At 43.0% G+C, this 12,088-nt stretch overlaps 1 protein-coding gene across 4 annotated transcripts in view; it reads left to right on the forward strand.

Annotated features, from left to right (window-relative positions):
* Positions 1 to 12,088, forward strand: part of ANKRD28 (ankyrin repeat domain 28) — a 190,269-nt gene that overhangs the window by 115,487 nt on the left and 62,694 nt on the right. For all 4 annotated transcript variants that reach the window (XM_014603153.3, XM_019497785.2, XM_019497784.2 and 1 more), the window contains exons 4-6: positions 1,355 to 1,425; positions 8,816 to 9,016; positions 9,753 to 9,840. In XM_014603153.3, coding sequence (XP_014458639.1) covers positions 1,355 to 1,425; positions 8,816 to 9,016; positions 9,753 to 9,840 — 360 coding nt within the window. The remainder of the gene's footprint in view (positions 1 to 1,354; positions 1,426 to 8,815; positions 9,017 to 9,752; positions 9,841 to 12,088) is intronic.

Here is a 12,088-nt window from a genome sequence, read left to right on the forward strand (position 1 = left end):
AATCCATGAAACTGTGAATTAAGCAGATCCCTAACTATAAATATGGAAATATAGTACATGCAGCAGCATTCCTTTTTTTTACAAGGCATGGTTTAAATATTTACTTAGTAGAAAGTAGAACAAATCTGAAGAAGATCTAAAATTCTGCAAGATTGGGATTGTGCTTTATCAAGGTGCTCAGCCGTCTTCTGAATAATTAAACGTGATACCAGTTTACATCCTAATATAGTTTCTCAACTTTATACTCAAGTCTGTATTACTTGCAAATTAAGAGTTCCAATATTAGCTTGGTGTATAGGTTTTTAACTAAAATGTGGTCAGCATTTTTTTGGTTGAAACTTTTGGTTTTGCTAAATTTTTCAATTAAATTGGAACATTAATTTTAAAGACTAGTTTTCAGTGGTAGCAATTACAGGCAGACAGTTTTTCAGTTCTGAATTGAACATTCAAAAAATTATTTGCCAGCATATTTTTGTTTGTTTTATTGGAATTTCCTGAAGATAGTGGGAGGAGAATCATTTCCCAACTTAGCTGATTTCTGTAATACTTACTCATATGTGTACTTTTGTTTAAAAATGAGGACCAAGCCAAAAGTAGGCATAATAATAATAAAAAACATGTTTTGAGCATTCCCAGGAGTCCTTGGTTGGCTATGAAGAGGTACTAGAAGGAACATTTTCTCTGATGTCACAGTAGGGTTTCTGGAGACAGGTTTATTGTAGACAGATTGCTGAAGATAGAGCATTTCTGTAGTCACAGGAAGGAGGAAGCAGCTTCAAAGAATTTTAAAGCCAGCTGAGTGGTCCTGAGATCAAAAAGATCAACTCTTGATTTTTCTTTTACCCAGTGTTTTGAGTTGAAGCAGTAAATACCATTCCTGTCTTTCAAATGGATTTTGGGGAATGGATATCAAGAAATCTCCCTTTATTCTACATGCCTCTGTTTTGGTTGGTGGAAGGGTACTGAAGTGTTTGTTGGTACGTGAAGGCAGGAATAGCCCAATATTTGTTCTTACATTCTTTCTTTCTCGGTCTGTCTCTTTCTCTCCCTTCAGCCTTTTGAAGGACAGTTGGTAAAACAGAAGGTTGATTAATTGTAGGTAAACATACATGCTTACCTGTTGGTGAATAAAGAATTACACATAACATTTCTGTCTCCCTTCATCAAAAGGAGAATCCTATATTTTAATTTCAGAGCCCTTGGAGAAGTGGGATGTTAATTTTTAAATTCTGCAATATTAATAAGTCTGGAATAATAATTTTCTAACATTTTCATTAAAGTACCTTGGGGGCTGGAACTTCCAGTTTTTATAAGAATGTATTTCTAATCTCTCTGGTTTTTTTTTTGGTTACAGGAGCTAGAGTTAATGCCAAAGACAGCAAATGGTTGACTCCTTTACACAGAGCTGTTGCATCTTGTAGCGAGGTATGGACTTCGTGCTTTTTTTTTTTGTTGTTGCTTTTTTTTTAAAGGATGGTAAAGTAAAATACAGCATCTCAAATTGTCTTCTGGTTCTGTTTTATAAGGTAAAACTACTGCAAATTTTGTAGATATAAAAGCTGTAGTCTGTCTGTCCATAACGCTTTATTCGTACCCTGATTGGTTGTCTGAACCAATCGGAGCGCTCGAAGAGCGTTCTGGATAGGAGGTGGCAGTATCCCATGATGGCAGGGATACAGGGTGCAAAGACAGAGCAGACGAAGGGGGGCGCAGGGTGAAGCCAGCACCACTGGCCAGAGCTCCCCCATCCCTGCAGGCAGTGGCAACAGCATGGATGGATTGGGGGGACCAGTGTGGCTGGCCCAGCCCCCTTTCCCCCACCCCGCCCATTCCCTGGAGGCAGCACCCATGGAGCCAGGGTTGGACCCATCCCCCCTCCACTCTTCCCCCCTGCTCTCTGCAGGGAGAAAAGATGGAGCGGATGGAGAGGGGGGTCAGGGCAAGTGCTGCTGCTCCCAGCCCTCTGCTCCCTGGAGGCAGCGGCCATGGAGCCGACGGATTGGGGAGGCAATGCCAGCAGCGCTTGCTCTGCCTGCCCCTCTGATCCCTGCAGGGCACAAAGACAATGAATGGACGGGAAGGGGGGGCGAGGCCAGCACTGCTGGCCATGCCCCCATCCTTGCAGGTGGCAGCAGAGTTGGCATGGGGATGAGGGCCCCACTCCCTGGAGGCGGTGACTCCCTGCAGGCTCCATCCCGTCCCATTCCTTCCCCCACCCATCATTCTTGCCAAGCAGTAGGCTAGTACTTAAATAAGCCAGCACAGTTTCTATAGATCATTTAACTTAATATTAATGCCTATTTGTTTAATTCCAATTGTAGGCTCTTAAAAGAAAATAATATATATGGAAAGAGGGAGAGAAAGAGAGAGACTCTTACTTATTTTTTTTCTTTTAAGTTTTTATCATTTTTCAATTATGCTGTAGAATCAGTATCAAGAGGTGTTCTTTCAATTCAAAAGAAATATAAACATTTCTGTGTAAGGAAACAATAAATAATGAATACCACTTGTGTAAGGCTAAGTGCAGTCAAAAAGCCTGAGGCTGAATCAGTTCAGTTTTCTCAGGTTAGTGTAAGCTGCATAGATTGAACCAATAAGTAAGTGAACACACATTCACTTCTGATTCTGGAAATGCAGCCACATACCTGCAGTGGCCTAGGCCAGAAGTCAGAGGGCACTAGAGCACGCTTCCTTGCTCTGCTCCAGCAGACAGCTTGGGCCAAAGCTAGAGCACCCACCTTGTGAGGGGTGGGGTTTGCAGGGGAGGTGCAAATCATCCTGGATTGCTGGGGGAATGTGAATTAAGTGGAATTCTGGGCTGGACTCGATAATCCTTCGGGGTCCCCTTCAGCCCAAATGTCTATAAAATGTCTATAAATCTGGAGGGGATCTGGGACAGAAGTTCAATAAACTGATTTAACCTACATCCATCTAGGTCAGGGGCGGGCAGTTATTTTGGGCGGAAGGCCGCTTACTGAGTTATGGCAAACCATCAAGGGCCACATGATAGGCAGCCAGGGGCAGATAAAAAATTTAGAAAATTAACATATAAGGGCCCCGTGGGCTGGATAGAATGGCCTGGCGGGCCGCATCCGGGCTGCATTTTGCCCATCCCTGATTTAGGTTTATCTTAAACTTGTTTCAGCCATTTGAAAGGAGTTTGTGCACTGTAACGCAACAAAAATTCAGATTTAATCCAGTTTGTGTCATTCCTGTCCCTAGCCATGATGTCTTTGTATTGAGGTCACAAAACTGGTTCAGCATTAGGAAACTAAAAATGAAATAGAATTTATTTTGGCTTTTGCAGCATAATTTTGTACATGTTCAGTTTTAACAAGCTAGCATATCCATACTATCTGTATTGAAAACTTTGAAAACATTATCATACAAATATGTTTAAACCTTTTCAGAGTAAATTATGAAGTACCTAGTTTGAGATAATGGGTTAGACTTTGTCAGATGCATTCATAGATAGAGATATAGATATATAGTTAGAGATATAGATATCTATAGATATATAGAGATATAGTAAAATCATAACAGCTATATTGAAAATTATAGGTTGACTTTTGTTTCATTATAGAAAAATATTTTGAATCGTATATTAAAATATCCTACTAAATACAGCAGTATCATATGAAGAAAATTTCAGTGGTGAATTTATATAATTCAGATCCAATTTCATCTCTTTTTGAGAGATTCATTGGAATTTTAAAACTCTGGAGAAGAAAAATACTGGCAGTATAGATTCATAGATGTTAGGGTCGGAAGGGACCTCAATAGATCATCGAGTCCAACCCCCTGCATAAGCAGAAAAGAGTGCTGGGTCTAGATGACCCCAGCTAGATACTCATCTAACCTCCTCCTGAAGATCCCCAGGGTAGGGGAGAGCACCCCCTCCCTTGGGAGCCTGTTCCAGACCTTGGCCACTCGAACTGTGAAGAAGTTCTTCCTAATGTCCAATCTAAATCTGCTCTCTGCTAGCTTGTGGCCATTGTTTCTTGTAACCCCTGGGGGCGCCTTGGAGAATAAATACTCACCAATTCCCTTCTGTGCCCCCGTGATGAACTTATAGGCAGCCACAAGGTCGCCTCTCAACCTTCTCTTGCGGAGGCTGAAAAGGTCTAGTTTCTCTAGTCTCTCCTCGTACGGCTTGGTCTGCAGGCCCTTGACCATACGAGTTGTCCTTCTCTGGACCCTCTCCAGGTTATCCGCATCCTTCTTGAAGTGTGGCGCCCAGAATTGCACGCAGTACTCCAACTGCGGTCTGACCAGCGCCCTATAGAGGGGGAAGTATCACCTCCCTGGACCTATTCGTCATGCATCTGCTGATACACGATAAAGTGCCATTGGCTTTTCTGATGGCTTCGTCACACTGCCGGCTCATGTTCATCTTGGAGTCCACTAGGACTCCAAGATCCCTTTCTACCTCTGTGCCACCCAGCAGGTCATTCCCTAGGCTGTAGGTGTGCTGGACATTTTTCCTCCTTAGGTGCAGCACTTTGCATTTCTCCTTGTTGAACTGCATCCTGTTGTTTTCTGCCCACTTGTCCAACCTATCCAGGTCTGCCTGCAGCTGTTCCCTGCCCTCCGGCGTGTCCACTTCTCCCCATAGCTTTGTGTCACCTGCAAACTTGGACAGAGTACATTTGACTCCCTCGTCCAAGTCACTGATGAAGACATTAAAGAGTATCGGTCCAAGGACCGAGCCCTGCGGGACCCCACTGTCCACACCCTTCCAGTTCGAGACCGACCCATTCACCACTACTCTTTGGGTGCGACCCTCTAGCCAATTCGCCACCCACCGGACTGTGTAGTCATCCACATCACAGCCTCTTAACTTGTTCACCAGTATGGGGTGGGATACCGTATCGAAGGCCTTCCTGAAGTCTAAGTATACAACATCCACCCCTCCTCCTGTGTCCAGGCGTTTCGTAACCTGGTCATAGAAAGAGACTAGATTGGTCAGGCACGATCTGCCCGCCACAAACCCGTGCTGGTTTCCCCTCAGCATAATTTGCCCTGCCGGGCTCTCACAAATGTGAGCCTTGATAATTTTTTCAAAGACTTTACCAAGGATGGAGGTGAGACTGACTGGCCTATAGTTGCCCGGGTCCTCCTTCCTCCCCTTTTTGAAAATGGGGACCATGTTAGCCCTTTTCCAGTCCTCCGGGACTTGGCCCGTGCGCCATGAGCGTTTGAATATTCCTGCCAGTGGCTCTGCAATGATGTCGGCCAGTGCCTTCAGCACCCTCGGATGGAGCTCTTCCGGGCCTGCCGACTTAAAAGCATCCAGTTCTTCCAAGTGACTCTGCACCACCTCAGGATCTACGTATGGAAGTCTGGCACCTTGCTGCTGCCTCTCTACAACCCCAGTGAGAGACTTGTCGTGCCCCTCACTTAGGAACACTGAGGCAAAGAACTCGTTGAGGAGTTCAGCCTTGTCCCCCCTGTCTGTCACCAATTGTTTCTGCCCATTTAGCAGGGGTCCTATTCCTCCCTGGGCCTTCCTTTTACTCCCAATATATCTAAAAAACAATTTCTTGTTGTCTTTTACTTGGGTTGCCATCCTCAGCTCCATGGTAGCTTTGGCCCGTCTAACTGCCTCCCTACAAGCACGAGCAGAGGAGGTATATTCATCTTTAGTGATTAGTTGATTCAGATCGCTGTCCCTGATTCGATTTGTTTCAATTCAGCCGAATCCAAATCCGAAGATTCGATGCTGATTCGGAGAATCAGTGATTCGGGCACAGATCCAGCTATAAAAGTTTTTTTTCTACATACCTTGAGGTAGCAAGCACGGCTTGTGAACGGTGCGATGCTGGGGGGCATGGAGCGTCCCACAGGAGTGTGCGGGGGCCCTCCACATTCTCGGCGGCGAACCCAGAAGCGGACTGGAAGTACTTCTGGTACACTTCCATGTCTGCCAGGGAGTGCACTGGGGGGGACCCACCACGCCCTTCCAGCTCGGCAGTCAGCCACAGGGGGACCTTGGGTGCCTCCCCATATCCACGGCACGCTTCCCAGCGGACCTGGAAGTGCAACGGAAGTGCTTCTGGTCCACTTCTGGGTCTGCTGCCGAGTGTACTGGGGAGCCCCCTGTGCTTCTGTGGGACACTCTGTGCTCTCCAGCATCGCACCGTTCATGAGCCCCTACTACCTAGTGGCATGTAGAAAAACATTTAAAGCTGTCTTTATGTCCAAATCTCCGAATCTTTCCAAATCTCTCCAAATCAATGTGGAGGGTTCCAGTTCAATTTGGAGAGATTAAGGGGTCTTCTGATTCGATTCAGATTCGGCGATTCAGACTCTGAATTGAGCCAAATTGAATCGGGGACCGAAGCTTTGTACAGCCCTAGTATCCATGCACGTTGGTATGCCTCAAATGCCCAAAATATGACTGCAACAATTTTTAGGAATAGTTTGTGCCATGTTTTCACAGTGGATGTCTCTTTGCTTCTGGCATAAGAGTGTGGATGGCCCAGGGGTGTGTGCTCTCCAGCCACCCCAGGGCAGGTGCTCATTGGGTTTTAGGGTCCGGATTCTGCAGAGGATTTCTGTGGCATGCATATTGTGCTGCTTTGCCTCAAGTTGGGGTGTATGCTTCAAGTGAGGGAACACCCTTGGAGCATGGCATCTGAGGCTGTTCTGCAGGATTAGGCCTTGAACTGCAGGAGGGTCCAACCTTTTGGGACAACAGCCCCAGCTAACACCTGTAGATGCCCGTAAAGCAGATCATAGCACAGCTGATTCTCCTGTTCCATCTGTTTATCCCCTGAATCAGATTAGTATTATTGTTTCAAAAAAACTTCAGGAAACAGGTAGTTAGGTTTGTTTTTTTTTGTTTAAGGGAGATTAAACACATAACCTAAATCATACATATTTTTAGATTTTTTCTTTTATATTTACAGGGGCAAATTACGACATGTAGTCACTAAACTATCTAGGTATTGATTTGAAGTTATATTGTCCCACAGGGAGCTTTAGATCAGCAGTTCATTGCCCAGAATGCATTATCCTTCATAGTACTGTTAGTTGCTCTCCTAGGTAGCTCACAAAAGCACCAGTCCCTGCACATCCCTATGAAATGGTTATTTCATTGAACCTAGGTAGTGTAACTGACTTCTACAAAGAAAAATGCTGACAGAGCAAATTGTTTTAAGTGCAAAACCAATTTGTTCAATTTAGGTTTTTTTCAACGTGCAAGTAAACGAAACTATTAAATTGTATTTAGAACCGGGATAGGAAAAGTTTGTAACTTTTCTTTTCCCCCTACTAATTGTAAATATTTAGGAAGCATTTAGGACGAAGGGTTTTTGAACCCGAAAGCTTGCTTAATAACTATTCTCCAACCATTTGGGTTGGTCTAATAAAAGATATCAAATTCACCCAAGGAACCTGGTCTGCCTAGGAAGCATTTATATACATGGTAATACCATACACGTAGACAGAGAGAAATGAGGGGAAGACGCAATGACTAGCTGTACCTGACGTGTTCCTGAGGAAGAGAAATAGTATTTAAGCTGTTGTGTTTGGTAGTAAATGAAGCCTTTTAATTTATTCTTGGTTTCATTATGATGCTTCTAGGCCTAACCCCTAACTGGAAAGCAAGCACTGTTAACAAGGACATCTAGTCATAGTTTCATAGTAGCTAGGGTCAGGAGGGACCTGAACAGATCATCTAGCCTGACCCCCTGCCACAGGCAGGAATGAAGGCTGGGTTCACAAGACCCCAGGCAGGTGATCGTCCAACCTCCTCTTGAATTTGCCCAAGGTAGGGGCAAGGACCACTTCCCTGGGAAGTTGGTTCCAGATTTTGGCCACCCTAACTGTAAAATATTGCCTTCTGATCTCTAACCTAAACCTATTCTCCACCAGCTTATTACCATTGTTCCTCGTCACCCCAGGTGGTGCTGGGGAGAAAAGGGCTCCACCGATTTGCTGTTGATCTCCCCTGATGCGTTTGTAGGCAGCCACCAGGTTCCCCCTCAGCCTACTTTTGCCGAGGCTGAACAGGTTCAGGTCCCTCAGTCTCTCCTCATAGGCACTTGAAGCATTTTAAATATAAGTGGGCTGTTTGTTTTCGTATACGTTTTCCTATAGTTTTGTGAAGACTTTTTAATGTCAAAATCTAAATTCACAGTCCTCACTTGTGTACGTGGGTGTATTGCAAAAATATAAAGCAGATTTGTTTTGTTTTACTTGAAAATCCATTGTTACAAGTGACTAACTTCCTGCTAAGACAGTGTTTCCTTTGATCTTTTGTGTCTAAGATGTATACCACAGTCCTCCTAGAATTTACTTCCTAGTTGTAGTAATGATTTCACAGATGTTGAGCTCTAGAACTGACTTTTTGATGCATTTAATAGCATTTTTTCTAATAAAGTATTACATAAAGTTCAAGTTTATATCCATTTTAAGTTTTCTTTAATTCAAGTTAAGACAAAATAAAGCTTGTATGTTGCATTTTTTTCTAAAGCATTTTGGAAGAAAAGCAGAGTACTATATTAATCCATAGTAATGGAAGCCTTTTCAATTTAGTTGCTACAATGCTGCAAATTTTAAGTGTCCTGGCTATATTTGAGGGAGTTACCAAGTTCATGAAACAAGGACTGGAAGTGAAGTGTTTCACCATTGGCTTGCACCAAGTATATCGCTAAAATCCCTGCAACCATTGCAGAATCTTGCTGGCTTTGGTAAACTGCAGGCCTGAAAATGTGTGAATGTGCAATTCTCTTGTACTGTGTATGGATTTAAAGTTATCTTTTAGTTCATGGGTAACATACATACTGTTTATTTTGCATATATTTTTCAGGATGCTGTTCAGGTGTTGTTAAAGCATTCAGCAGATGTCAATGCCCGTGACAAAAACTGGCAGACACCTCTACATATAGCGGCTGCAAATAAAGCTGTTAAGTGTGCTGAAGCTTTGGTGCCTCTTCTAAGTAATGTAAATGTATCCGATCGAGCAGGAAGAACAGCATTGCACCATGCAGCCTTCAGTGGACATGTTGAGGTATGGATTCTTTTCTGTATTTTGTTTCCTAGCCCTCTCATTCCTTCCACTCCCCAAACTTCTTGTTTTTTTTGAGTTTCCTGGTTGAATTCTTATTTTCTGCTTACTTGTGTTTTCATATTGCATATGCAATATGGTAGTGGTTTTGTGCCCCACAACTTTGTGGTGGGGATGTTTGCTTTTTAAAAACTATGTTCCCATAGTAAGATGACTAATTAGCATTTAGGAGCCCAATTATGGATTATTTTTCTTTCTGGCAGGAGCAGTCAACAACTTTTATTTAAATACTCAATTCTTTGACAACCTATAAACTAAAATAGTGAATTCCTAATTATTATAGTTACAGTATGGCTGCATCATTTTGAACTGTTTATAGAAATTTAATATATAAGTCTGCAGTGTGATAACTTTATAGTGTTTTTCCTAGTATATTTTAGTTTTACTAAGTGGTATGTACATAGCAGTTACAGTATCTATAACAAGTTGCTCTGAAATATTTTGTAATATTGAAGTCACATAATCTGATAATGTTGCCAACAGTAAAAACAGCTTATTTTAGAGCACAGAATATTAAGAAGCAATGTAAAAATAATGATAGTTTGCAGACAGTTAAATTAAACGGTTATTTTATTTCATACAAGATGCATTTGTTTCTTAGATTTTTATTATACGTCATTCTAAGCAATTTCTTTCTTTATAAACCATAGTATATCCCTATTTTTCTTTCTCACCTTAGATGGTCAGTTTGTTGTTGTCGAGAGGTGCCAATATTAATGCATTTGACAAGAAAGACAGACGGGCTATACATTGGGCTGCTTATATGGGTATGTACATTTTTCTTCCTCCCACACACACAATTGGTTGCTAAGTTACTCTCTCTCTAATGGTTTTGTATATTTCCAGGCAGAAGTATTTAATTAATGAAGGTCATTTAGTAATTGCTAATTAGTGGTATGTATGTATATCTGTCATAAAATCACTAATGGAACACTGCAAACTTTCATCTTTACTAATATGTGTTCTGGTGAAAAAATTACTGCGCCCATTCTTAAAAATGAAGAAAAACAAAAGTCTTTATATTTAGAAGAAATCTTTTAAAGTTGATTCCTGATCTCTGTTTGAAAATGTTTACAATAATACCAAGTGGCTAGTAAGAGGAGATTCCATTTTCTGTTAATCCAGGAATAGAAATACCATATTTACTTGCCTATAAGATGACCCCCTGAATAATTAGATCCTATATATGAAAAAATTATAAACTTGTTATAATTTTCCAGGTATAGAATCTGAGTATTGGAGGATTGTCTTGAATTTCAGGGAAAGCAGGGGGAGTGGGGGGAAGATCTGGTGGTCCCTCTGTCCTGCCCACTTCTTCCTCCTCCAGCCTCTGCCCTTCCCAATATTTGTCTCTTCCTCCCCCCACCCCACCAGTGTCTGCCTCTTCTCTCCTTGCTTCCCTGCAGCCCCCCCCAATTGTCAGTTGCTGCTCAGGCTGCTCCATCCCAGAGCACAGCACATGGAAGCCTAGCCCTTGACTGACCATGCAGCAGTGTCAAGGCTGCTCATTGGGGAGAAGGAGTTGCCATGTGCTTCATGCTTAGAAGAGACCCTAGCCAGAGCCAAGCTGTACCTGACAGTAAGGTGGAGGGAAAGGGTGGGCAGGTTGGGGAGCGGGGCAGAAGCTACAAAGGGTAAGTGGAGTGGGGGGGCAGGGGCAGGAGGCTGCTCTAGGTCTGGCCCTGACCTGGGCTCAGGGCCAGTCAGACCTGCAGCAGCCTTCTGCTTCGTGTGCAAATGTAAGATGAGGGGCTTCTTTCCCCATGCACGCTAGGGATGCGGGGGTGGGAGGGAACTTGTCTTATATTTGAATAACTATGGTGTGCAGTTCACTTACTGGCAGCGAGATGAAGCTTTCTTCATGCCCATTAGAATTAGACTCAAAGTGTTATTGAAAGAGTTACTACTTTTTTACTCGGTGTGTTTTGGTCAGTGGGCTAAATCAGAGATTGGCTCCTGGTTTTTGCTATTTTTAATAGTAAAATTGTGAGCAAAGCTATGATTTGAAACTGCCTTTTTCACTGAATTCTCGTCTTTCATCTGAGAGCAAATGATGGGTTGGCCACCAAGTCAGAAGTGTACTCACTTCCTTAGTTGTCCTTTATATGGAACTTTGATGATTATTAAGTACAGGACTTTTTTCCTTCAAAACCGTTGTAGCAAAGATTCAGTAAAGACAGCTAAGGACATAAGTAATGCCATACTGGGTCAGACCAGTGGTCTGTCTAGCCCAGTAGTCTATCTCTGACAGTTGCAGGAGATTTAGAGGGAGAACATATAGATTGACAGGATGCTTTAGAGGGAGAGCATATGAACATGATGTATATAGAGCAGGGGGGGGATCAACCCCTGGCCTGCTGGTCAGATCCAGCCCCCAGCACTGTCATCTGGTCCACGGGGCTTCCTGCGAACCCCTGGGGAGTCCAGAGGGCTTTGGCCCTGCATGCTTGATCAGCTCTGTGGGGTGGCGTAGGGCCCCGGATCCTGACCCCAGCATGTGGGACTGGGTGAAAGTGGTGCGGGGGCCTAGGGCTGAACTCCAGCACATAGGGGTAGCTCTGTGCTACCCATCTGGCCTGCAGGACTAAAAGGTTGAGTGCCACAGAGCTAGAGTGGTCTGTCCCTGTCAGACATTTTCTGGCATCTAGCATCATGGGTTTAAAGTAAAAAAAGATGAAGGAAAAGAGTGATAAAGGCTTCTAGTTCTCATGCTCTGATAAATACTTATTAATTTTGGCTGAATAATTCAGTTTTATTTCTAAATAAGTCACAAGAATTACTGATACTATTTTTCACTTTAAACTATAACCACAGATAAGTATTTCCAGGCAGTTAACCTGAACCATTCATCAATTCAGGTTGCACAATATGTGTTTAAGAGGTTAAGTCAACGTTGACCCAATCTGAGTTTTATGATCAATTTTCAAGTAAAAGCCAGTTGATACTATCCTTAATCTTGATTTGAATAGTATCTTGATTTGAATAGTGCAGTCTGGCTCTTCAAGTACAGCTTAT

Source organism: Alligator mississippiensis, chromosome 5, assembly GCF_030867095.1.
Source record: "Alligator mississippiensis isolate rAllMis1 chromosome 5, rAllMis1, whole genome shotgun sequence".
Taxonomy (NCBI): Eukaryota; Metazoa; Chordata; order Crocodylia; family Alligatoridae; genus Alligator; species Alligator mississippiensis.